The sequence below is a fragment of the Loxodonta africana genome, chromosome 7 (assembly GCF_030014295.1).
Source record: "Loxodonta africana isolate mLoxAfr1 chromosome 7, mLoxAfr1.hap2, whole genome shotgun sequence".
Taxonomy (NCBI): domain Eukaryota; kingdom Metazoa; phylum Chordata; class Mammalia; order Proboscidea; family Elephantidae; genus Loxodonta; species Loxodonta africana.
Window position 1 is genome coordinate 15,190,553 of NC_087348.1, and position 26,898 is coordinate 15,217,450.

General features: G+C 39.5%; 2 protein-coding genes across 5 annotated transcripts in view; both read left to right on the plus strand.

Annotated features, from left to right (window-relative positions):
* Window positions 1-16,436, plus strand: part of LOC104846812 (membrane-spanning 4-domains subfamily A member 4A-like) — a 39,910-nt gene extending 23,474 nt beyond the window's left edge. For 2 of the 4 annotated variants that reach the window (XR_010322422.1, XR_010322423.1), the window contains 5 exons: window positions 7,950-8,006; window positions 9,695-9,844; window positions 10,385-10,547; window positions 13,913-14,014; window positions 16,326-16,337. Coding sequence is in view for 1 of the 4 variants with exons in the window: in XM_023559717.2 (XP_023415485.1) it covers window positions 7,950-8,006; window positions 9,695-9,844; window positions 13,913-14,014; window positions 16,326-16,346 (330 nt within the window). In the remaining 3 variants the exon portion in view is untranslated. Of the gene's footprint in view, window positions 1-7,949; window positions 8,007-9,694; window positions 9,845-10,384; window positions 10,548-13,912; window positions 14,015-16,325 lie in introns of all 4 variants that reach the window. The other 2 variants (XR_010322424.1, XM_023559717.2) reach the window with 2 other exon arrangements.
* Window positions 16,353-26,898, plus strand: part of LOC100661763 (membrane-spanning 4-domains subfamily A member 6A-like) — a 55,390-nt gene continuing 44,844 nt past the window's right edge. The window contains exon 1 of the mRNA XM_023559714.2: window positions 16,353-16,449. The gene's annotated coding sequence lies outside the window, so the exon portion shown is untranslated. The remainder of the gene's footprint in view (window positions 16,450-26,898) is intronic.

Here is a 26,898-nt window from a genome sequence, read left to right on the forward strand (position 1 = left end):
AAGGACACACTCTGCTCCTGGTGCCACTTTCTTGGTAGTATGAGGTCTCTCTGCTTGCTTCTATCTTTTATATCTCAAGAAATTGCCTCAAGACACAATCCAATCCTGTAGTTGAGTCCTGACTCACTGACACAACTGCTGCCCATCCTCCCTCATTGACACCACAGAGGCAGGATTTACAGCATAAAATTGTATGATTGAAAATCATACAATACCAGGAATCATGGCCCAGCCAAACTGATACACACATTTTTGAGGGGACAGAATTCAACCTATGACATGAACCAACCACATTGCAGTTATGACTACTGGTGATTGGAATGTGAAAGTTGGAAACAAAGAAGGAGGATCATCAGTTGAAAAATATGGACTTGTTGATAGAAACAACGTTGGAGGTTGCAGGATAGAATTTTGCAAGACCAACAACCTATTAATTGGAAATACTTCTCTTCAACAGTATAAACAGTGACTATGCAGGTGGACTACACTGGATGGATTATACAAGAATCAAATCCACTACATCTGTGGAAAGGGACAATGGAAAAGTTCAATATCATCACTCAGAACAAGGCCATGGGCCAAATGTGTAAAATATCATCAATTGCTCATATGCAAGTTCAAGTTAAAGCTAAAGAAAATTAACACAAGTCCACAAAAGCCAAAGTACAACCTTAAGCATATCCCATGTGAATTGAAAGGCCATCTCAAGAATGGATTTGACACATTGACCACTAATGACTGAAGACCAGATGAGTTGTGGGATAACTTCAAGGACATTGTAAAAATGGCAGGCAGGGGGATCTGATCTCTTCTAATTTCACGAGAAGGGAAGGGGAATCAAGGTCAATAGCCCAAGGCTAATTGCTATGAGGTGGAAGTCTGAAATCTCTTCCATCTTTACCAGTTCTGACACCAATGGTGTCACAGAACTCTCTACTTCTCTGCTGAGTTCAATAATTCATTGTGATGGCCACAGAGACCTCACAGACAACACTCAGATTTATACGGTTTATTAGGGAAGTAATAGGTTCGAGAACACTCAGGTTACAGTTCTCCCATCAGGACAGACTTGTCAGCTGTGCCTACAGGCATGCCTCTCTATGGCCCCTTGACCACTGCTCAGCTCTGACAAGTGTTTCAAAGCACTTTTAGCTTTGCTGATAAATACCCTGAGGCAATCTGCTCTGCCAGTAAGCATCATCCCAATGTGCTCACCTCTAGCTCCATGGGTCAGCAAACCTAGCTCCACCAGTGTCCAGAGGCACCCTACTCTGCCAGCAAAGCTCCTACCCAAAAGCACTCAGCTTTCTCATGCCATGGTCCAGGAAGCCCACTACTCCTTCTCCTGCCAGCCTCTCCTGCCACCATTTCTCTACCACTGCTTATCTCAGTCTTCAGTATTACATCTCTCTCTCAATCTCTCTCTGTCTCTATCTCTCTCTTTCTTTCTGTCTCCTATTTCCAGGAGCTTCTCCACACAGTGATCCCAGGTCCAAAGGATACACTCCACTCCTGGCTGTTCTTTCTTGGTGCTAGTAAGAGTTTCTCTTCCAGGCTCTGGGATGACTCATTTTAAGCCTAACGGGATGGTATAACTGACCATTTCCCTCATTAGTGTTCCATATAGCTTATTAGCCTGGTTCCACACAATCATTTGATGGGAGTTACAAAGACTAGGCTAGAAGGGCCATACTGAGTAATTCATTCCACCACAGACGTCATACATGAAAAAAGCAGATCATTAAGAAGACAGGAAAGAAAGAAAACACCAAAATGACAGAAGTGATTCTGAAACTTTCTCTTGCACATAGTATAGCTAAAGCAAATGTAGAAATGAAGTTAAAGAGTTGAACAGAACATTTCAAAGGGTTGCTCGAGAAGACAAAGTATTATAATGAAATGTGCAAAGGCCTCAAGTTAGAAAACCAAAAGAGAAGAATACACTTGGCGTTACTCAAACTGAAGGGAAAATTCAAGCCTCGAGTTTGTAATATTGAATGATTTTATGGGCAAAATATTGAACAATGCAGGAAGCATCAAAAGAAGGTGGGAGGAATACACAGAATCAGCATACCAGAAAGAATTGGTTGACGTTCAGCCATTTTAAGAGGTAATACATGATTAGGAACTGATGGCACTGAAGGAAGAAGTCCAACCTGCCTTGAAGGGAATGGCAAAAACAAGGCTTTAGGAATTGACAGAATACCAATCGAGATGCTTCAGCAAACAGATACAACACAGGATACGCTCACTAGTCTACGCCAAGAAATTTGAAAGACAGAGCCTGAACGACCAACGGGAAGAGATTCGTATTTGTCTCCATTCCAAAGAAAGGTGATCCAACAGAACATGGAAATTATCGAACAACATCATTAATATCACAAGCAAGTAAAATTTTGCTGAAGATAATTCAAATATGTTTGCAGCAGAACATCAACAGGGAACTACCAGAAATTCGAGCCAGATTCAGAAGAGGATGTAGAATGAGGGACACATTGCTGATGTCAGATGGAACTTGACTGAAAACAGAGAATGCCAGAAAGATGTTTACTTTGTGTTTCATTGGCTATGCAAAGGCTTTCAACTGTGTGGATCATAACAAATTATGTATAACATTGCAAAGAATGGGAATTCCAAAACACTTAATTGTGATCAAGAGGAACCTGTATATAGACCAAAAGGTAGTCTCTCAAACATAACAAGGGGATACTGTGTGGTTTAATATCAGGAAAGGTGTGTGTCAAGGTTGTATCATTTCATTGCATTTATTCAATCTGTATGATGAGCAAATAATCTGAGAAGCGAGACTATATGAAAAGAAGGAGGCATTGGATTTGGAGGATGACTCATTAACAATCTCCTTACAACGTAGAAGTATCAATATCAGGAACCAATCAAAAGTTTCTTTTTTTTTTTTCTTTTTTTAATCTCTTTGTTCACCAGTACAGCTAAACCCTTTGCCTTCATGTCAATTCCGACTCATAGCAACCCTATAGGAGAGTAGAACTGCCCCATAGAGTTTCCATGGAGTGGATGTTGGATTCAAACTTCTGACCTTTTGGCTGGCAGCGAAGCTCTTGACTACTGCGCCACCAGGGCTTCCCAGTACAGCTATATGTGTTTTATCAGAATGACATCAAATTATCCCCATGTTATTTTTAGTCTATTTGATCAAGTCTTCTTTCTAGTTTTATACACACAATATTTTACATTCCTTCTTAAGTTTTTCATCTAAAATATTGTATCTTTTTTTTTGCTATGGTAAATGAAGTACCTTTATTCAGTCCTATCTGCACACTCATAGACACACCTATATTTACAATATGTGTATATAATTTCTGTTTCTAAAGTCATTCTCATCTGCCTTATTAAATTTTATTTTTATAGCACTTTCTAGTTGATATTCTTGGATATTTCTAATATAACTCATTCATATTTAATTAATATTAATTTTAACATTTTTTCAATTTTTAAAATACAATTGTATTGGTTAAGATAATATACTCAGAACAGTTTACATAATAGTAGCCACCCTTTCTTGATTTTAACTCTAATGATATGCTACTAGTTTTCCTATTAAGCATGATAAAAATTTTTGGACTGAGATATTACATTATGTTATGGAAGATGAAACTCTTCCTATTTTATCAATAAATAATGTTAAATTGTATTAAATGTATTTTCAACATGTATAGCATTAGGATGTGAAATTTTTCCTTAACTCTGTTATTTTTATAGATTACTACATTGTTTCAATATTTTTTAAAAATTGTACATTTGAAGAAAAACCATATTCATTACATTTAATGTGATGGAGAATCCTCTCTGCTGTTTTTTTTCGAGAAGTGATTTAGTTTACATTAATCATTTCTGTCTTGATATTCCACCATACATCTGTCACTTTGTCATACTATGGGGGCTTGAGTGTTGCTGTGATTCTGGAAGCTATGCAACTGGTATTCCGATACCAGCAGGGTCACACATGGCAGACAGTTTTCAGCTGAGCTTTCAGACTAAGATAGACTAGGAAGAAGGACATGGTGGTCTACTTCTGAAAAGAATTTGCCAGTGAAAAACTTATGAATAGCAGTGGAATATTGTCTGACATAGAACCAGAAGATGAGCCTCTCTGGTTGGAAGGCACTCGAAATATGACTGGGGAAGAGCTGCCTCCTCAAAGTAGAGTCAACCTTAATGATGCAGATGGAGTTAAGCTTTTCAGACCTTCATTTGCTGATGTAACATGACTCAAAATGAGAAGAAACAGCTGCAAACATTCATTGATAATAGAAGTGTGGAATGTAAGAAGTATGAATCTAGGAAAATTGAAAGCTGTCAAAAATGAAATGTTAGGCAGAAACATGGATATCCTAGGCATTAATGAGCTGACATAAACTGGTATTGGTCATTTTGAATTAGACAATCGTATGGTCTACTATGCCAGGAATAAAAACTTGAAGAGGAATGGAGTAGCATTCAGTGTCAAAAAGAACATTTTGAGATCTATTCTGAAGTAAAATGCTGTCAGTGATAGGATAATATCCATACACATACAAGGAAGACCAGTTAATAGGACTATTATTGAAATTTATGCACCAACCACTGAGGCCAAAGATGAAGAAATTGAAGATTTTTAACAACTTCTGCAGTCTGAAATTGATAGAATGCATTGATAATTGCTGGTGATTGGAATCCAAAAGTTGGAAACAGAAGACGGAGCAGTAGTTGGAAAATACAGCCTTGGTGATAGAAATGAAGCAGCAAATCGCATGATATAATTTTGCAAGACCAACGACATCGTCATTGTAAATACCTTTTTTCAAGAACATAACCTGCTACTATACACGTGGACCTCACCAGAGGGTTTACACTGGAATCAAACCAACTACATCTGTGGAAAGAAATGGTGGAAAGCTCAATAACATCAGTTGGAACAAAGCCAGGGGCCAACTGGGGAACAGATCATCAATTGTTCATATGCAAGTTCAAGTTGAAACTGAAGAAAATTAGAATAACCCCATGAGAGCCAATGTACAACCTTGAGTATATCCCACCTGAATTTAGAGACCATCTCAAGAATAGATTTGATGTGTTGAACGTTAATGACTGAAGACCAAACGAGTTGTGGAATGACATTATACATGAAGAAAAAAAGAGGTCATTAAAAAGACAGGAAAGGAGGAAAAGACTAAAATGGATGACAGAAGAGAATCTGAAACTTGCTTTAAAACATCGAGTATCAAAAGCCAATGGAAGAAAAGATGAAGTAAAAGAGCTGAACAGAAGACTTCAAAGGGCGGCTCAAGAAGAGAAAGTAAAGTATTATAATAACATATGCAAAGAACTAGAGATAGAAAACTAAAAGAGAAGAAGACTCTCAGCATTTCTCAAGCTAAAAGAATTGAACAATATGTTCAAGCCTCGGGTTGCAATAGTGAAGAATTCTACAGGGAAAACATTAAAAGATGAAGGAAGCATCAAAAAAAAAAAAAAAAAGATGGAAGGAATACATAGAGTCCCTAAAACAAAAAGAATTGGTCGATGTTCAAACTTATCAGCAGGTAACATATGATCAGGAACCAATAGTATAGAAGGAAGAGGTCAAGCTGCACTGAAAGTATTGGCAAAAAACAAGGCGTCAGGAATAGGCAGAATACCATCCGAGATGTTTCAACAAATGGATGCAACACTGAAAGTGTTCGCTTGTTTATACCAAGAAATTTGGAAGACAGCTACCTGGCCACACAACTAGAAGAGCTCAATATTTACACCCATTCCAAAGAAAGGTGATCCAAGAGAATGTGAAAAATATCTAACAATATCATTTAAAACTTTTCCAGAGCATTGAAATTAGAAGTAAAATTTTGATGAAGATCATTCAAAAGTGGCTGCAGTGGTACATCAACAGGGAACTGACAGAAATTCAAGCTGGATGAAGAAGAGGATGTGGAAAGAGGGATATCATTTCTGATGTCAGATGGATCCTCGCTAAAAGCGGAGAATACAAGAAAGGTGTGTTTACCTGTGTTTTATTGACTGCGCAAAAGCACTCATCTGTGGGGATCATAACAAATTATGGATAACATTGTGAAGGATGGGAATTCCAGAAAATTTCATTCTGCTCATGAGGAATCTGTACATAGAGAGGCAGTCGTTCAAACAGAATAAGGGGATACTACCTGGTTTAAAGCCAGGAAAATTGTGTGTCAGCATTGTATTCTTTCCTACTTATTCAGTCTGTATGCTGAGCAAATAATCTGAGAAGATGGATTACATGAAGAAAAAAGCAGCATCAGGATTCAAGGAAGACTCATTAACAACCGGCGTTATGCAGGTGACACAACCTTCCTTGCTGAAAGCAAAGAGGACTTGAAGCACTTACTAATGAGCATCAGAGACCACAGCCTTCATTATGGATTATACCTCAACATAAAGGAAACAAAAATCCTCACAACTGGACCAATAAACATCATGACAAAGGGAGAAAAAATAGAAGTTGTCAAGGATTTAATTCTGCCCAGATACACAATCAACACCCATGAAAGCAGCAGTCAAGAAAACAAAAGACGTCGTATTAGGGCCAAATCTGCCGCAAAGACCTGTGAAAGTATTAAAAAGCAAAGATGTCACCTTGAAGACTAAGTTGCACCTGACCAAGCCATGGTGTTTTCAATTGCTTCATGTGCATTCGAATGCTAGACAGTGAATACGGAAGATTGAAGAACAATTGGTGCCTTTGAATTGTAATGCTGGCGAAGAATACTAAATATACCATGGCCTACCAGAAGAATGAACAAATCTGTCTTGGAAGAGGTATAACCAGAATGCTCCTTAAAAGCAAGAATGGTAAGAATTTGTCTCACTTACTTTAGACATGTTACCAGGAGAGATCAGTCCCTGGAAAAGGGTATCATGCCTGGTAGAGTAGAGAGTCAGCGAAAAAGAGGAAGACCCTCAACAAGATGGATTGTCACAGTGGCTGCAACAATGGGCTCAAGCATAGCAATGACCGGATTGTGAGGATAGGGAAGGACCGGGTGGTGTTTACTTCTATTGTACATTGGGTCGCTATGAGTCACAACAGATTGGAGGGCATCTAACAACAACAAATGTCTTCATAAAAAAACAAACCTGGTACTGTTGAGTCAAGTCTGACTCATAACGACCCTATAGGACAGAGTAGAACTGCCCCATAGTGTTTCCAAGGAGTGCCTGGTGAGTTCGGACTGCCAACCTTTTTGGTTAGCAGCCATAGCTCTTAATCCCTACAGCATCAGAGTTTCCCATGTCTTGATATTATGCACTTACTAATTTATCTTCCTGTTTCGTTGGATTGGTCGTTCTTTTGGTACGAAAATACAATTTCTTGAAACTTTGAAATCAAAGTGTCAAAGCAAACCTCAAAATTCAAACAGTTGAATAGTCTAAGGCAGGGACCCCCTTGACTTGATTCTAGCAATTTTTGCCAGAATGAAAATAATTACATAATCATTGCAGTCAAATGAACTAGTAAATTCTAATCATCTAATAAGAAATTTGAAACTATGCTGCTCTTTTATTTGCAAATTTTAAGAGATATTTTCAAAGAGATTAATCTTGGTTTCTGTTTTTTCTTTTTGTAATATCTTGTTCAAATTTGATACCAGTATCAGTGTTAATTTTATATCAGGAATTTGGAAGCTTTCTTTCTATTTCAGTGCTCTGGCATGGTTTCAATGCCATTTTTATTAGCTGTTGTTTGAAAGGATTGATACATTTCCCTATAAATCCCTATGATAGAATTTCTCTGTTCTTTCTTGAGGAGGTGGGGATTATTTACAAAGTTTTGTGTTTCTTCTAAGATAATTGGTCGATTTAATGTTTCTATCTAATTTAGGGGTAAGTTTTGGTAAATTATAACTTTGAATATTTGCTTAAAATTTTACCCTAATTTCCCTTTTTGTTACTAGTTTATTGTTTCAGGGGCCTTGTCAATTGCAGCAGGAACTAGAACTACAAAACATCTGGTGAGAAATACTTCCTTTTTTTTTTTGTACCAAAAGAAGACCAATTAATGATACCTGATGGCCCCATATTTTGTTTGTTTTTAAACACACAGGAGAGATTGTGAGATTGAATTGGTTAAATTGGTCTTTCAAAGCAGCTCATCAGCCAACTGGCCAATGATAGAATTTCTGACATGGGGCTGAATATTTTGGCGAGGTGGTTGCAGAGAGAATCTTTATGAAGATATAGAGGACTCTTTAGGGGATTTTTTTTTTTTTTTTTTTTTTTAGGGGAAATGTGAAACAGAAGCAGTCAAAGATCCCTGCAACTTGAGGTTCAGCCCATGGCAATGGCACTGAGGGTTGGTATGACGTAATATTTATTAGCTGAATGATTAGAATATATAATGAAATTGACTCCTAAAGGGATTTTGATTCAGAGTACAGTAAAATAAAAGTCACACTAAGGCTATTAAAGAAGAGGAAGCAATTTTAAAATACAACTTCCACGCCAACCTGTCTTTCACAAAGGCAATTAAAGGCAAAAAGCCCAGATTCCATCAAATGTTTTTCCTGCCAAAAGACCATATTTGAATTTTCTTTGCTCAAAGTATAAATACTAACCTGTGGAGCATGTTCACGATGGCCTTTCCAAACCTGCCTCCCTAGCTTCTCATCCAGTTAACCCACCCAAACCAGTGCCCCACTAAAATGTGCCTACTGCTGCAGTCACACCCAACCTCTCACTCTTTCCTGAGCAATTCGAGTTCTTATAAAAGGCCTCCATACCTTTTCACCTGAGAATGTATGGAAGGGAATCCCCAGGGGAGGGAAATAATATGCAGAAGGCGTAGAGGCATGAAAGGCGAGCAGCATTTAGAGAAGGATAAGCAATCACACACCGGAAGTATGACATGGTAGGAGACGGGACACAGTGTACGTCCAACTAAATCATAATGAGCATTGTAAGCCCTACTAATGAGATTCCTAGGGGAGTCATGGCGAGGATACAAGTTTGGGAATGACGAAATTGTATTCGTGTTCTGAAAAGAGATTAAATCCCTGGGAGGTGCAAATGGTTTGCACTTCACTACTAGCCTAAAGATGGATATTGGAACCCACCCAGTGGTACCACAGAAGAAAGACCTAGCTTCTGCTTCTGTAAAGATTACAACTAGAAAAACCTTATGAAGTCTTCTTAAAACCACCAATAGTTTAGCATAACTAGTAAAAAAATGTCTGCCTTGAGCATTATGCTCTTTGAAAAACTATCTCTATGGGATCAAAGTGACAACAGCAACTTCGAAGATTAGAAAGAAATCTTAGGGGTCAGAGAGTTTATATTAATGAGAGAAGAACAACTCAGAAAAGGGGAGTGAGAATGGCTGCAGGACTGCAAGACTGTAGTCAATGTCACTGCGTTATACACGTAGAAAGTGTTGAATTGGTGTATATTTTGCTGTATATATTCTCAACAACAACAGAAAACCCTATGGATCAGCTATAGGGTTGCCAGGGCTCAGAATCGACTGTATGGTAATGGGTTGTTTTTTTTTTTTTTAAATACACATATATAGAGAAAGAGACAAGCTAGGAGATTATTGCTGGAGAAGATGACTGTGTATTGGGGAAGAAGCAAGGAGTACGAGGGATGGAGGCATATCTGAGAATATCGTTGGACTGTTTAATAGATTTTTATTCCTTTCTAGGATCAAGGTAGCCTAGGACTGAATATCATCAGCTCAGTCATGGCCACCACAGGGGTCATACTCAGCTTGAATATTATTTCATTCGACCACCCTCCTTGTGACTATAGTCAGGCTCCAGAAATTTGCGCCATGAACAGGTCCATGTTAACGGTGAGTGCTTCCTCTTTTCACGGAGTACTGTAGTGAAGCAGGTCATGGGGCCCTGGTTTTGGCCAAAGTAACATTCAGCATTCTTTAATTGCTAGATCATTTTGGGAACCTTGAAGCAATTGAGAAATAGGGCAATCTTTTCTTTAGGAGTTAGGGCTACATCCCACGGCTCCCCTTGTTTATTCTCTACATGTGATCAGGCAAAGTGGGAAAAGAAATCTCTTATTTATTGATCACCTACTTTATAACAGTTATGGTGCTGAGCCCTTCACATAATTCTCTTGTTTAATTTTTCACAGTTCTGATCAGTATGTACTGTTAAAAAAAAAAAAATTTTTTTTTTTACTCCCCCCAAAAATGGAGTTCAGTTATCAGTCCTTATATGTCTCCAGATGTTCTTGATTGCGCTTCTGATGGGGTTGCCTGATTCTTTAAATAAAGTAAAATTGTCTTGAGCATTATCCTACAAATCATGAGTAACCCAGGGTCTCTCCCAACATCTCTAGATGTCCTTGCCTGACTCCTCATTTCTATCCCCAGCATTGTGCTCCTGGAAAATTCCCAAACTTCATTCTATATTTTACAACTTTTCCGTTCCACTTGTTCCCATGCGGATACTATTCTAAAACTTTATTCTCCACATTACCACTGTTATGGATTGAATTTTCTCCCCCCAGATGTTGAAGTCCTAACTCCTGTTCCTGTGAGTATGACCCTGTTTTTCTTTGTTATATTAATCAAGACATTCCAGAGTAGGGTGAGTCTTAAACCTAATCCCTTCTGAGTGGTCTCTTATAAAAGGGAAAACAGAGAGACACACACATAGGGGGAAGACAAGTTCCATATGAAGATTTGTCTATAAGCCAAGGAATGCCAAGGGACACCTGGAACTACCAATAAGGAAGGACTCTCCCCTAAGCTAATATTCTGATTAAGGATTCTTACCTCTCAAACTGTGAGAGAGTAAATCCTCGTTATTTATGGTACTTTTTGTTACTGGCAGTACTAGCAAACTAAGACAACCACTATAAAAGATTGTGTAGGTAGTAAAACTTCTTGAAGTTTTGGACCATGGGGTAAGTGTGTGTGGGGTGGGTGGATATTGCAGCACAGGATAACATTAAATATTTGCTACTTCAAAGTCTCCTGGCCAGTCTCAACTCTACTGAGTTTTCTGTGATCATTGCCCCATATAAATGTCTAGCATTCCACCATGCTGCTTAGTTCTTCCTCTCCTTTTCTTCTCATTGTATCTTATCCTCAGCTATGGAGGACATGGACCTCAGCATATGGACGTCAGTGTTGTTCCTAACTTGTTATGCAGACCAATTGCAGTGCCTTTGCTTCACTCCCAGCTTAACATGGATGTCTCCAGGGCTATCTATTCACACCAAAATAACCTCTTGAGTAACTTCCCTGAAAGAATCTACTCCCCTTAATATTTCTGACAATTCTTATAGTAAGCAATTTTATTACTTACCACTCATTCAAAATAAGAAAAGAGAGCTTCTTCAGAGAACTTAATAGATTTTTCTAAGGTGATACAGTTAGAAATTGGCAAAAGCAGGATTTGAATCTGGAGCTTCCTATTTCTTATCCCCCTATATCATTTACTATTGTTCCACGTTGTTATACTGAAGAAAAATTTGTGAATTTTATGCTCAGTTCTGAAGTTTCCCACATTAATAGACTCTAAGGGTGTAATGCTAAGGACCAAATCTGTACTTGACTGGCTTACTGGGGATGGCTTCCTTGATGTCTACACAGGGTTCTGCCCATAGAAAGGCCAGTGCTTGGTTTAATGCTCTGTTGTTGCTATCTTGAAATTCTTAATAATTTTTGAACAAGAAGCTCCACATTTTCATTTTCCACTTGGCCCTGTAAGTTATGTAGCTGGTCCTGCCTTCATGTCAGTCACCTTCTTCCAAAAGCCATCATGAATTCTCATTAATTTTGTGAAGATTTTTTCCTGCCCATCCTCACACCAGAAAGTATCCATAAGGTCTTCCTGGAATCTGAAGTATCAGGTATCTTCTTAGCTGGGCATCTGCACTTTCACCCTGCAAGTCTATGAGTCCATATTTTATGCTCAATCTAAGAGTTAGGACTATGGGAGAAATAGGAAGGTAACCATGTTCCTGCCTTCAGGAAACTCTAGTCTAGTCTTCCTGAGGGGAAAATATCATCATCAACATAATTATCATCCATCATCATCATATTCATCAAAGCAGTTAATTTTCCAAAGGGTCAGAGGATTTACCTTTGAATATAATTATCAAAAGAGACTAGAAAATGGTGAGATCTTTGTAGATAAAGGCGTGTAGATAGCACATTACGTGGACTCGTTAGGAGAAGTATATGAAATTTGTCAACGATCAACTAGACCTAGAAAAAGAGCAATCCCATGCGGCTCAAACTAATACATGCTTATTTGCTACTTTTTGTTGAAAATGCAGCCTGACATCTGTTTTTGTAAATAAAGGTTTATTGAAACACTGCCTCACTCATTTGTTTACATATTGTGTAAGGCTGCTTTTGTGGTACAAGGGGAGAGTTGAGTAGCTGCAACAGAGACCTTATAGCCTACAAAACTTTAAGTATTTGCTATCTGGCCTCCTACAGAAAAAGTTTGTTAGCCTCTGGTCTACCCCTCTAGATGGTATGATCCTTGAAGACAAGAAAATTGCCTGTTTTTTTATCTGCTCCTGTACCTCCAGTACCTATAACAATGCTCAAAAATGCAAAGGTTACAGAATATTTGTTCAAGGGATGAGTGAATAGATAATGAAATAATTAATACAAATATTCTTAGGTCCACTTGTGTCTGTGTCATTTCCTGAGCCACTCATCCTTAGGTTCATGTAGACCAGAGGGACTATCACTGTGCAAGGTGAGAAAGGAGAGAATGATTAAACCAAAGAAATCCAGACATCATTTCAGGATAAGATTATTAGGAATAAGAGTACTTCCCCAATGTCCCTCAAATCTGACCATGTGTTTTGGCTAAAGATTGGACCTAAAGCCAGTTCTCCTAAGGTATGGATTAAAGACAGACTCATTTGGTGTTCATTACTACATTATTGTTGTTGTTGTTGTCGTGTACCGACAAGTCGGTTCCAACTCATAGCAACCCTATAGGACAGAGTAGAACAACCCCATAGAGTTTCCAAGAAGCACCCGGTGGATTTGAACTGCTGTTTTGGTTACCAGCCAAGCTCTTAACCACTAAGCCACCGGGGCTCCATTGCTACATTAGTTTCTAATTACTGCTGCAATAAATTACCACAAACTTAATTAAAACAAAACAAAGTTATTATCTTACGTTTCTGGAGGCCTAAGTCTGAAATGGATCTCAATGAGCTAAAATCAAGATTTCAGTGGGGTTGCATTGTTTCCAGAAGCTCTAGGGGAGAATCTGGTTCCTTTCCTTTTCCGTCTTCTAGAGGCTACCTGCATTCCTTGACTCATGGGCCCTTTCTTTATCTTCTAAGTAAGCAGCACACCATCTTCAAATCTCCTTGTGATCGTCTGCCTCTTACTTCTACTTATAAGAATGCTTATAAATTAAACTCAGCCCACCTGGATAATCCAGGACAATGTCTCCATCTCAAAGCAGCCTTCGCCATGGAATTTAACATATTCACATATTCTGGGGATTAGGACCTGGACCTCTTTGGAGGGAACATTTTCAACCTGCAATGACTAAGCTATGAGATCATATCATAATGCCCACTGTATTGAATTTCTAGTGTTTGAGAGGACTAAGATGACAATGATCTTTAAGATCCATTTCTCCTCTTTTTAAAGCGCTTTCACATTTTGTGCTCATGATAGCACTGGAAAGTAGTGGCAGGGGTGAGGTGGTGAGTGTGATTATTTTATCAGTAAGAAAGTGAAAAAATAAGTGGCTTTCACCAGGCCAAGAACTGGCCTAAGTTCTGGCTGCAATGGAAGCCAGTTTTCCTGATCCCTGCCCAGTCCTTTTTCCCTTTTGGCCCTGTAATCAGTGATGTGTTTGGAGTTTGTCATCTCCATTCTCATGCTCCTTTGTTATGGATTTGTTCCTAGGGTATGAACGGTCTAGTGTTCATTTTAAGTGTGCTGGAGTTCTGCATTGCTGTGTCCCTCTCTACCTCTGGATGCATACTAAAGTTTGGTAACTCTGGTGGGGTAAGTATTGGGCTTCCCTTGAAGATGTCTGTATTAAGTTTTCTATTGTTGCTGAAGAAAATGCCACAAACTTAGAGGCCTAAAACAACACACGATTATTATCTCCTAGTTTCCATGGGTCAGAGTTTGGGCACAGCTTGGTGGGTCCTTTGCTCAAGGTTTTATAAGGCTGCAATCAAGGTGTTGGCTGGAACTGTGGTCTCACGTGAGGCTGATGATCCTCTTCCATGCTCACATGGTAGAAATAATTTCCTTTCAGCTATAGAACTCATGGCTACTACATCTCAGAGTTCAGCAGGAGAGAAAAAGTCTCTTCTGCATTAAAGCTCTTTAAAAGGGCCCACTCGAGTAGGTCAGGTCCACCTAGTAGAATGCCTCTTTTGATAAACACATACAGAACTGATTAGTAACATAATCACGGAAGTGATATCTTGTCATATTCACAGATCCAGCCCACACTCAAAGTAAAGGGCATCATAAAAGGGTGTGTGTCATTGGCAGTTCATCTTAGAATTCTGCCTACCACAATGGCTAAAGAAAAGCTATTTTTTCATTAACCTTACTCCTTCATAGTGCCTTCCTTCTGAGTCCAGATATGATAATACTTCACAGTGGAGAGGCCCCCAATGTGTGGGAGAAATTACTTCATTGTCCTATTATGGCAACCTTCTCTGGGCTACGGGGGAAATGTGGAGGTTTTAGACTTCTCTATCCATTTGTGCACACAACTCATTCTCTTACCCTGAGACCAACAGCCAATACTTCTGCTGTTAAGCAGAAAGAATGTCATCCAGAGAGATGGTATTGGGAAATGAAAGGAGAGAAGGGACTCTAGGAAACATAGTTGTTGTTGTTGCTGGTATTGTTAGTTGTGATGGAGTTGATTCCAACTCATGGTGGCCCCACAGGGTTTCCTTGGGTGTAATCTTAACAGAAGCGGATTACCAGAACTTTTTTCTTCCAGGATACCTCTGGGCAGGTCCAAACTGCCCAGCTTTAGGTTGACAGTAGAGAAAACACTTGCACCACCTATGAACTTTTCTAGGAAGAACAGGACAGGTATGTCTCCTAAAAAGTGAGAATTCCATGGTGGGGAATAAGATATAAAACCCCAACAGCTGTTCATTAACTGCAGTTATCCAGAGGCCCAGGAGAAGATGAAACTCTAGCCAAATTATAATAGTTTGATGAGATTGCTTTTATGGTGCTCCTTTCTGTCTTTTTGTTCCTCTTTCCCTTCTTTTGAGTTCCCATGTTGCACCACACCACCCACCCCTACAATCCTTCCCCACAGAAAAGAGATTGGCTAAATCACGTTAACACTAGTACTGCATTTTTGCTGTATAAGACCCCAGAAGTGAGAGTTTCTCAGCAATTTTCAGTGATTATACCATTTTTATTTTCTTTGAGTAAGACATTTGGGCATGTATCAAACTCCTTAGTAATCTTCTAATGACATTTATCCCTGTGGTCCATTCTGCTCCTAGAATAGCTACAGAGTGGGAATCTTGCTCCCACTAATCTCCCAGCATGAACCCAGGAAGTGAACAACAGCTTGGGAGCTCATAACGTCTAACTCTCTCTTCCTGTCCCCTCCCCATTTCGCACTGAGTTTGTGGAAGGAAGTCCAGAACCTTCCTTAGTTTCCTGATGATTCCTGTCATCACTCTGGTCCACTGTGGTTTTTGTAATACTTTAGTCACGGTTGGCACATCACAGTTTGGTTATGATGTTGTCATTAGCATGCTGCTTCCTTTAAGATTACACTCAAGAAAACCCTACAGAGCTGTTCTACTGGTAACCCATGGGGCTTCCAAGAGTAGGAATCAACTGGAAAGCAAGTAAAAATAACAGCAGCAAAAACAACTATTTTTCCTAGAGTTTCTTCTCTCCTTTCATTTCCCAATACCCTCTCTCTGGGTGACATTGTTTCTGGTTTGGAAGAAGAACTCTATATTTACCTTAACACGTTGGTCTCCCCATCTTGTTGGGCACCATAATCCAAATGTAAGATTGATCCACTTGCAGAACCAGAGAAACAATCATTAAGCTCCCATGCCAAGAACCATCACTGCATATTTATCCTAGAGCTTGCTAGGGTTGTTATGAGTCCTAACTGACTTGAGGGAATGGGTTTTTAGGGCTAAATTGACTGAAAGAGGCCTGAGAAACTCAACCAGATCTATCTTAAGACTAGATTCAGAGAAGAAACAGTAGACTCTGATAATGATGACATCGTGTGGTCAGGAAAAGGAAACCCAGAGGTAGGTATATGGGTGACTCACCTATGGTGTTCTGATTAATTTCACAGAGCGTGACCATCATGCCCTAAAATTCTCACATGGCTTAGAAGCAGCACCTACTGCACCATTTCCAGGATATTTGATGCCTCCTACAGAACAATATAAATATCTTCCAGAAAATCTATCTTGAAGGTAATGCAAGAACCCTACATGAGAAAGTACCAAAATCCAACTCTGCTTTTTAGAAATTATGTATTTCATAATAAATTCAGAAAAATATTTTCATTTCCCCCAAGAACTTGATGACTTCTTTCATTGGCTATTCATCAGAGCAGAAGTTAAATAAATATATCATGCATTTAACGAGTCAGCAACACTTGAAAGTTTCCCATCCGTCCTTAGGAGTATGTAGGGGCATCAAGTTGGCAAATAAGATTTGCATCAGAATGGCAAAAGATATTGCTGAAATGGAACCCCAAGCATTACACATTTTTGCTTCCTTTGGTAAAATTATCCCTACTTGTTAGATTTTTTTCCCCCCATGTTTGTGGATATAAGGTATTTTTGCCTTCAGAAAGCTGAGATGCGTGCCTTTTTTCTCTTTTTTCCCTTTTCCTTCTTTTTCTTTCGTTCTCTCATACAAGGTACTCAGAATAGCACATTCATTCTTTATATGTGCATAAGACATAACTTAGTATAAGCACACATGCAGTAAACACCACATCATGGACCAGGTTCACCTTTTATTTCTCTCTCTCCTCCTCTCCCCTCCCTCCTCTATTCTGCCCTCCCCTTCCATCTCCTTTCTGCTCCTCCCCCTCTTCCCTTCCAATCTCCTGCTGTCCTTTCCTCTCCTCTCTTTACACTAACCCTCCCCTCCCCTCCTCCCCCCCATATCCCTTCCCCCTCCCTCTCCTCTTTCCCCTTCTCCTCCTATTCCTTCTTCTTCTTCTCTCTCTTGCCGTTTCTTTCTGCCTACAGGGAAAGATTGTTTTACTCAAGTTTGTATCCCCAGTGCCATGTATTGGATTGTGTCATACATGGTATTTACTCATTGTTCATTAAATACATTTTACATATTTTATTTTTATTACAGAACAAATAAAATTAGTAGGAATAAATTCATGTGCTACCTGCTTCCCATTCAGATGCAATATATTGGAAAGAGATTAAATCAGAAAATCTACCATGGTGTTAAAGGACCATCCTTCTAACCAGACAACTCTGGGTTTTTATCTTGAAAATTCTGTTCCTCTTACTTGCACAAAATCTCTCTGTACTTCAGAATTTTTTTCTGTAAAAAGTAATAATATCACCTGGTTCATAAAGTTGTGATAATTACTTGATATAATATAGGTAGAGCAACTAGTACTCTGACTGCCATGCACTGAACTTCAAAAGTTTATATACATGTATATATTTGCATACACATATATGAGTGTGGGTATATATATATTTTTTTTCAATTCATTATGGTACAAGCTTCACTTTAAGTATAGTGGTAAACAATAAGACAATGTCCTTCCTCTTAGTAAGTTAAAATTTTATGAGGAAGGGAAGAAAGGAACATATAAACATTTAATCAAAATATTTTCATATCTCAAGGAGATGGATTGACACAGTGGCTGCAACAATGGGGTCAAGTATAACAATGATTGTGAGGATGGTGCAGAACCAGAAAGTATTTTCTTCTGCTGTACATAGGGCCCTCTCTCTCCTTGGCTCCTGGCTCTTTTCCCTTATAGGGGTCTTTCTACAGTGCCTTCCTAGTATTTTCCCTATTATCATTACAGTGTCCAGTGAAAAGACTGTGTGTGGAGCTCTTCCTGGGCTATGACAAAGGAGGAGCATGGCCCTTTAAGGGATAAACCCGTTAAATCTATGAACCTAAAAAATATACAAGTTCTCTGTTTTCCAAACTACAGTGGTAGGACAGGCACAGAGTAGACATTTCCATTACAAATGGGAGAAATTGTAATGAAAGAAAGGATAACACACACCATGTGAGTCCAAAACCCATCAGAAAAAAATTACATCAGCATTCAAGACTTGGAAACAATCCTCTGTTCTCTGAGACTAGCTGGGCAATGGTTCTGCCCTCTAGACTTTGGGTGTGACCACACTGTCTAAATTCTGGGTGGAGGGCCCTCAGTCCTAAGCTTCAGTTCTGTCTTCCAGGACCACTGCAATGGCAACTCTGCTAATTTGGCTTTGGGCAGCCCCATTCTCCTAGGCTATCTGAGTGGTGACTCCACCCCCTTGGCCCCAAAAGTCCTCACTCTTCTTCCTCTTAGCCATAGCCACCCTATCCCCTCAGGTTTGGGCAATGGCCCCATCCCCCTGCACCCTTTAATGACAGCACCACACCCCATAACCAAGTTGGTGAAGATACAACTCTTTGAAACCTAGGAGGCTGAGGCCCCACCCTTGGACACCATGGCTCCACCTTTTGAAACTTAGAAGGGCCTGCTTCCCATGCTCCTTCCAATAGTTCTGCTGATCTCTGAACTACTTCAAGGTTGGACAGTCTTTTTCTTTTGCTGGAGGACAATAGATGTAGCTCCTTTTGTCTGTTTTCTGCCTGAAGAATTCCAAGAGGCAGGCAGCATTCTCTCTTTTTGTTCTTTTTCTGTCTCCTTCAGTCTAAGCTAATGGGTTTGCTTCTGTGGTAGTTGAATAGATCCATCAGTCAGAGGCTTAATCTCTTTAACAAAAGTTTGTGTAGCCATGTTTTTGGTGAAAATTCTAGGGCACATGTCCTTAGTTTGTACCACAGAATTTTCCAGATCCTTAAGTTGTGTTTTCACTTTGCATAGTTCATTTTTAAGTCTATCTCTTTCCTCTCACACATTACTGCAAGAGGCAAGGAGAAACCATGGGGCCCCTTTCTTACGTCTCAGAAATTTCATCAAGCGGATATCCAAGTTCATCACTTATAAGTTCTACCTTCCACCAAACATTTGAACATAATTCAGACACATTCTTTGTGACTGAATAGAAATCATTGCCCTTCCTTCATTGTCCAATCACATGTTCACCATGTTCTTTTAAAGCCTCACCAGAAGCACATTTAATATCCACATGTCTGGCAACATTCTGTTCCTGGTGCCATATGTATTCTCTAAGTTGACAGAGACTTTTTTCTCTATAGCTCTCCTCACTCTCTTCTGAGCCCTCACCAGAATTGTCTTTGACGTCTGTAATTCTACCAGTAGTCTCTTCAAGGCCATCTAGGCACTTGAAAACTCATCCAGGCTCTACCCGTCATCCAATTCAAAAACTGCTTTTACATTCTAGGTATCTTTAAAGCAGCACCCCATTCTGAGTACCAAATTCTGTCTTCGTTACCTAGTGCCGCTATAACAAATACTACAAGCGAATGGCTTTAACAAACAGAAATTTATTTCCTCTCAGTTTAGGAAACTAGAAGTTCAAACGTAGAGTACCAGCACCAGGGGAAGGCTTTCTCTCTCTGTCAACTCAGAGCCACCCGTTTTGCGCACAGTAGACATGCTCCATGGAGTTTTAAAGGCTGTGACCTTTCAGAGGCATGTGGCCAGACCTGTCTTCTGAGGTACCTCTGGATAGGTTCAAGCCACCAACTCTTCAGCTAGTAGTGAAGCACTTAACCATTGATGCCACCCAGTCACTTTTAGCTGTATATTTTTTAATACCCCTTGGAAGCAATATAGGCCTTTTGTACAGCATTCTTAATAGCAACTCTCTAGTGTCAGTATTGTTATCCTATTTAACAGATTAAGAAACTGAGGCTTAAAGAAAAATGCAGACTTTTTGAATAACCTGGAGCAAGTAAGTATTGGAATGGCAATTCACATATAGAGTTGCATGACTTCTATTCTCTCCCAGTTAGTTGGTTCTATTTTTTTTTTATTTGTGATATGTCTGGAGGTGCTAGGAAGTTAGTAAAAACGAAGTGGAGGCACAGTTCACAAATCTGCAATCTGTATCAGGCACATGACATCTTGTATATCTGTAAACACTGGACTAAGGAAGAGCTAGGAATTTCAGGAAGTGAAGACAAGTAGGAGAAATTGGCAGGAGAGGATGGTGTGAGAATCCAGAGCTAAAGTCTCCTGGGTATTTTTTGAGAGCTCTGCTGGCACCCACCGGTTGGTCCACAGGGAGAGGTAGGCACTGCAGAGAGACTTTCTCAGCTCGCAGCTCCCTTGCTGTGACCATATTAGGGGGAATATTTGCCTGGAAGCTCTCTGAGAGCAGTTAAGAGACACTAGAGCATTTTGGAAATAGAATGGGCAGGAAGAGGAATATCTGGTTTTCACTGTTTCTGCTGATTTCTAACTGCATGATTTTGGTGAATCACTTACCCAAAGTCACATAATCACTGGGGGGAGAGCACTGGTATCTTCAGATGTTCTCAGGCTATTATGCAAACTGGGGAGCCCATGGGCTGAGAGTGGTGCAGGGAAAAGCAATCTAAGCAGAGCTCTGCAGCTAATACTACAGGCTACTTAATCTTTAAGGCTAACAAGTGACCTTGAACCTAGGTTTATGGTTATCTTCTCATACCTTCATATACATCTGCCTCTCAGACTGAATACACTGAGACACAAAGCTGCCATTGTCACGAGGACAGCAGGGTGGGATAGGAAGTGGTGGCAGGATTTAGTGAATTGTGTACAAGTTTCAGATTCTGGGAAAACTGGGTCAAACCTGAGTTCTACAGCTTCCCATTGTGCGAATTCAGCTTAGTAGTAATTATAACTGCAAATATTTATTCAGCACTAATTCCAAACTGTTATATATATAAAGTGTGTATTATTTCCATTCATAACACACTTTCTGACTAGGAGTTTCCATAACTATTATTTTAATAACTAACTGACTGACAGGCAGGGTTGTTGTAAGTACTGAAGATACTATAGGACAATGCCTAGCAAAAAATGATAATGAAAATAGCTAGGACTAATACCAATCATACAGTCTTAGAAGCTGGACTATATGAAGAAGAACATAGCATCAGGATTGGAGGAAGACTCATTAACAACTCGCGATATGCACATAACACAAATTTGCTTGCTGAAAAGTGAAGAGAACTTGAAGCACTTACTGATGAAGATCAAAGACTACATCCTTCAGTATGCATTAAACCTCAAAATAAAGAATAAAAAAGTTCTTACAACTGGATCAAAAGGTAAGTGGAGAAAATACTGAAGTTTTTAAGAATTTCATTTTACTTGGATCCACAATCAATGCCCATGGAAGCAGCAGTCAAGAAATCAAGGCACATATCGCGTTAGAGAAATCTGCCACAAAAAACCTCTTTAAAATGTTAAAAAGAAGAGATATCACGTTGAGGACTAAGGTGGGCCTGACCAAGCCATGGTATTTTCATTTGCTTCATGTGCAATTACTTTTTTAGAGGCAATACTCCAAGAGGTATAAAGAAGTTGTGGACTAGTTGCCTGGGTTTCTTTGGTTGGAGCTCCATCTACTGGCTAGAGAAGGCTGAGCTCACCTTTGTTTTTGCTCAAAAAAAAAAAATTTTTTTTTTTTTTTTTTAAAGCGGGATCTGCCATTTGTTTGCAGTCCCTATGTATTCCTTTTGCTAGCTGCTGAGGTCAAGGGACCGTCATTTCCATTTTACATCGAAGGCAGCTCGGCAACCACTCCAATATCAAGTTTATTTCTTTCCCCTTACCCAGAACCATCCTTACATTTTATAAATAATTTCTTAGTGACTCATGGCTACCCCATGTGCTAAAGAGTAGAGCTGAGCTGCATAGGGTTTTCTCAGCTGTAATCTTTATAGAAGCAGATCTCCAGGCCTTCCTTCTGCGGTTCTGCTGGGTGGGTTCAAACGAGCAACCTTTGCATTAGAAGCCGATTACAAACAGCTTGCACCACTCAGACTCCTTGTGGCAGTTAGACCGGGCTCAATTTCAAAAGAAGACTCATGGAACCCAACATGGCAATGTTTACAAATCTATGGTTTATTGCAGGAAAAGGATACAATCTAACTCCAGAATGAAAGGAAGGATAATCACACCAGGCATGAGTTCCAATTGTCCACCCTTTCTCTCTATGATGCATATTTTGTCTCTCATCAGGAACCCAACAGAGCACCTTGTTGGCCAGGGTTTTTTATGCCTGGTTGTCCATATAGGCATATTTCTGGCTACGCAGTCAGCTCCCATGTCAGACAGTTCTGGGAGTCTCATGGAGGGCAGCTGCAAATCACCAGTCTCATTGTGACCAATAAATAATGCTGGCAAGCTGATAAAAATCACCTGGAAACTCCTCACACCCATGGTTACAATGCAACACTGTTAATCACTATGCTGCCTGCTTTGACTAAGGGTCAGATCGTTTACAAAATGGTAAAACATAGTTCACTATATATACATGAAAATATGTGAAATTGTAAAGAAGATACCGTAAAATAGATTCTAAATTCCATTAAATTCCTCTGCTTGTATAAAAATCTTGGAGCAGTATATACCCAGTAACCCAGCGCCGTCGAGTCGATTCCGACTCATAGCGACCCTATAGGACAGAGTAGATCTGCCCCCATAGAGTTTCCAAGGAGCGCCTGGCGGCAGTATATAGCACACAGAAAATGCTCAACCACTGACATCCACAGTAATAACCACTATTATTTTGTAAAAAACACTGTATGCATTGGCAGCAACTGCTTGCTCAGCAAATTTCACAATAGACAGAACTGCCTCATAGGGTTTCCAAGCAGCGACTGGTAGATTTGAACTGTCAGCCTTTTTGATTAACAGCTGAGTTCTTAACCACTACGCCACCAGGGCTCCACAACCCCTTGAGGGAAACAAAATCAGTTAGCACTTCTGACAAAAAAAAGGAAGTCATTGTGCTTCTCAGAAATTCTTATCCTTTGAGATTTAGAAAATCTGCTAGAAGAAGCCTCCATGCATCTGTCAGTTTGTCATACTGTGGTGGCTTGCCTGCTACAGTGATGCTGGAAGCTATGCCACCAGTATTCAAATACCAGCAGGGCCATGCTTGATAGACAGGTTTCAGTTGAGCTTCCAGGCTCAGACAAACTAGGAAGAAGACCTGGAAGACTATTTCTGAAAAAAAAAAAAATTAGTCAGTGAAAACCTTATGAATTGCAGCTGAACATTGCCTGATATAGTGCCAGAAGATGAGCCCCTAAGGTTGGAAGACACTCAAAAGATGGCTGGGGAATAGCTGCCTCCTCAAATCAGAGTTGACCTTAATGATGTGGATGGAGTCATGTTTTCGGGACCTTCATTTGCTGATGTAGCATGACTCAAAATGAGAAGAAAGAGCTGCAAACACCCGGTAATAACTGGAACATGGAATGTATGAAGTCTGAACCTAGGAAAATTGGAAATCATCAAAAATAAGATGGAACGCATAAACATGGATATCCTAGGCATTAGTGAGCTGAAATGGACTGGTATTGCCCATTTTGAATCAGACAATCATATGGTCTACCATGTTGGGAATGACAACTTCAAGAGCAATGGCATCGCATTCCTCATCAAAAAGAACATTTCAAGATCTATCCTGAAGGAAAACCAGTTAATATGACTATTATTCAAATTTACCCACCAACCACTAAGGCCAAAGGTGAAGAAATTACAGATTTTTACAAACTTCTACAATCTGAAATTGATCAAACATGCAATTAGGATGCATTGATAATTACTGGTGGTTGGAATGCAAAAGTTGGAAACAAAGAAGAAGGATTCATAGTTGGAAAATATGGCCTTGGTGATAGAAACGACACCAGAGATCACATCATAGAATTTTGCAAGACTGACAACTTCTTCATTGCAAATACCTTTTTTGAACAACATTAACAGTGACTATACACATGGACTTTGCCAGATGAAATACACAGGAATCAAATCTACTGTATCTGTGGAAATAGATGATAGAAAAGCTCAATGTAATCAGTCAGAACTATGCCAGGAGACAACTTTGGAACAGATCATCAATTACTCATATGGAATTTCAAGTCGATGTTAAAGAAAATTAGAACAAGTCCATGAGAGTAAAGTACGATCTTGAGTATATCTCACCTGAATTTAGAGACCATCTCAAGACTAGATTTGATGCGTTGAACATTGATGACCAGATGAGTTGTGGAATGACATCAAGGACATCATACATGAAGAAAAGTAAGAGGTCATTTAAAAGACAGGAAACAAAGAACTAAATGGATGTCAGAAGAAACTCTGAAACTTGCTTCGAACATTGAGTACCTAAAGTAAATGGAAGAAATGATGAAGTAAAAGAGCTGAACAGAAGATTTTAAAAGGTATCAAAAAGACAAAGTAAACATTATAATAACATGTATGAAGACCTGGAGTTAGAAAACCAAAAGGGAAGAATATGCTCAACATTTCTCAAGCTGAAAGGACTGAAGAAATTATTCAAGCATCAAGCTGCATATTGAAGAATTCTGCAGGGAATATATTGAACATCAAAAGAAGATGGAAAGACTACACAGAGTCACTATATGAAAAAGAATTGGTTGATGTTCATCCATTTCAGGAGGTAGAATACGATCAGGAACTGATGGTACTGAAGGAAGAGGGCCAAGCTGCACTGAAGGCATTGGCGAAGAATAAGCCTCCAGGAATTGATGGAATACCAGTTGAGATTTTTCAGAAAATGGACACAGAGCTGGAAGTGCTCACTCGTCTATGCCAAGAAATTTGAAAGAGACCCATATTTATGCCTATTCCAAAGAAAGGTTATCCAACCAAATGTGGAAATTACTGAACAATATCATTAATATCACAGGCAAGAAAAAATTTGCTAAAGGTGATTCAAAAGTGGCTGAATCAGTACATCCACAGGAAACTGCTAAAATTCAAGACAGATTCAGAAGAGGACATGAAACAAGGTATATCATTGTTGACATCACATGGATCCTTGGTGAAAGCAGAGAATATCAAAAAGATGTTTACCTGTGTTTTATTGACTATGCAAAGGTATTCAACTGTGTGAATCCTAACAAATTACGGAAAACATCATGAAGAACTGGAATTCCAGAACACTTAATTGTGCTCATGAGGAACCTGTACATAGATCAAGAAGCAGTCCTTTGAACAGAACAAGGGGATACTGCATGGTTTAAGTCAGGAAAATTGTGTGCCAGGGTTGTATCCTTTCATCATACTTATTCAACCTGTATGCTTAGCAGATAATCTGAGAAGCTGGACTATATGAAGAACACGGCGTCAGGATTGGAGGAAGACTCATTAACAGCCTGCATTATACAGATGACACAGCCTTGCTTGCTGAAAGCAAAGAGGACTTGAAGGACTTACTGATGAAGACCAAAGACTATAGCCTTCAGTATGGATTACACCTAAACATAAAATAAAAATCCTCACAACTGGAACAACAAACAATACCATGATATATGAAGAAAAGATTGAAGTTGTCAAGGATTTCATTTTACTTGGATCTGCAATCAATGCCCATGGAAGCAGCAGTCAAGAATCAAACAATGCATTGTATTGTGCAAATAGGCTGCAAAAGACCTTTTTAAAGTGCTAAAAAGCAAAGATGTCACCTAGAAGACTAAGATGTTTCTGACCCTAGCCATGGTGTTTTCAATTGCCTCAAATGTATGTGAAAGATGGACAATGAATAAGGAAGACCTAAGAATAATTGACACCTTTGAATTACGGTGTTGGCAAAGTATATTCCATGGACTGCCAAAAGAATGAACAAATCTGTTTTGGAAGATATATAGCGAAAATGCTCCTTAGAAGCAAGGATGGTGAGACTTTGTCTCACATACTTTGGACATGCTATCAGGAGGGATTAGTCCCTGGAGAAGGACTTCATGCTTGGTAAAGTAGAGGGTCTGTGAAAAAGAGAAAGACCCTTAATGAGATGGATTGACACAGTGGCTTCAATGATGGGCTTAAGCATAACAACGATTGAGAGGATGGCACAGGACCAGGCATTGTTTTGTTCTGTTGTACATAGGCTCACTATGAGTTGGAACCAACTTGACGGCACTTAACAACAACAGCTAGAAGAAGAGTGCAGATCTAAAGCAGAGTGAGTTGTGGAGTCGGTGAGGTGGAGGTATCTGGACAGAAGAACTGAGAAGCACTTGCTCAGAGCCTCCTCCAGCACTCATCAGACACACAGCAGACACCATAAGCTTGAAGAAACTAGGTCCAGGGACTTGCCCTCCTAGGCTTGTGGACTGATGGTTTTCCCAGTGGTTTGTCTTAGGATTTTTGAGAGCAGAATGAGAGAGGGTGAGGCCACATTTGACTTCTAGTTTGGGGTGGTTCAAGTGCCCCTTGACAGGTATGTTTGGGTTGTTTTGGGAATAGTCTTTGCTGAAGAGGATGGAGACAATGAAAGTTTCACAAAGGCAGGAGGTGGGGGGGAGGAAGACACTGTTGCTGTGAATTGCCAATATATGTTCCAGAAAATGTGACTTGTATTCAGATTATTTCCCAATCTGTAAGAAATGTCCCTCATATCCATCCAATATTCTTTACTGTTTTGGTGTCCTTGGTAGTTGAATATTGGGAACTTGAGTCCTAAGTAGTAAATGCAGATTTTTGTCCTTGGGGAATTTACCTGCCTGGGTAATTATCACATTGATTTCTGTGGTGTGAAAGT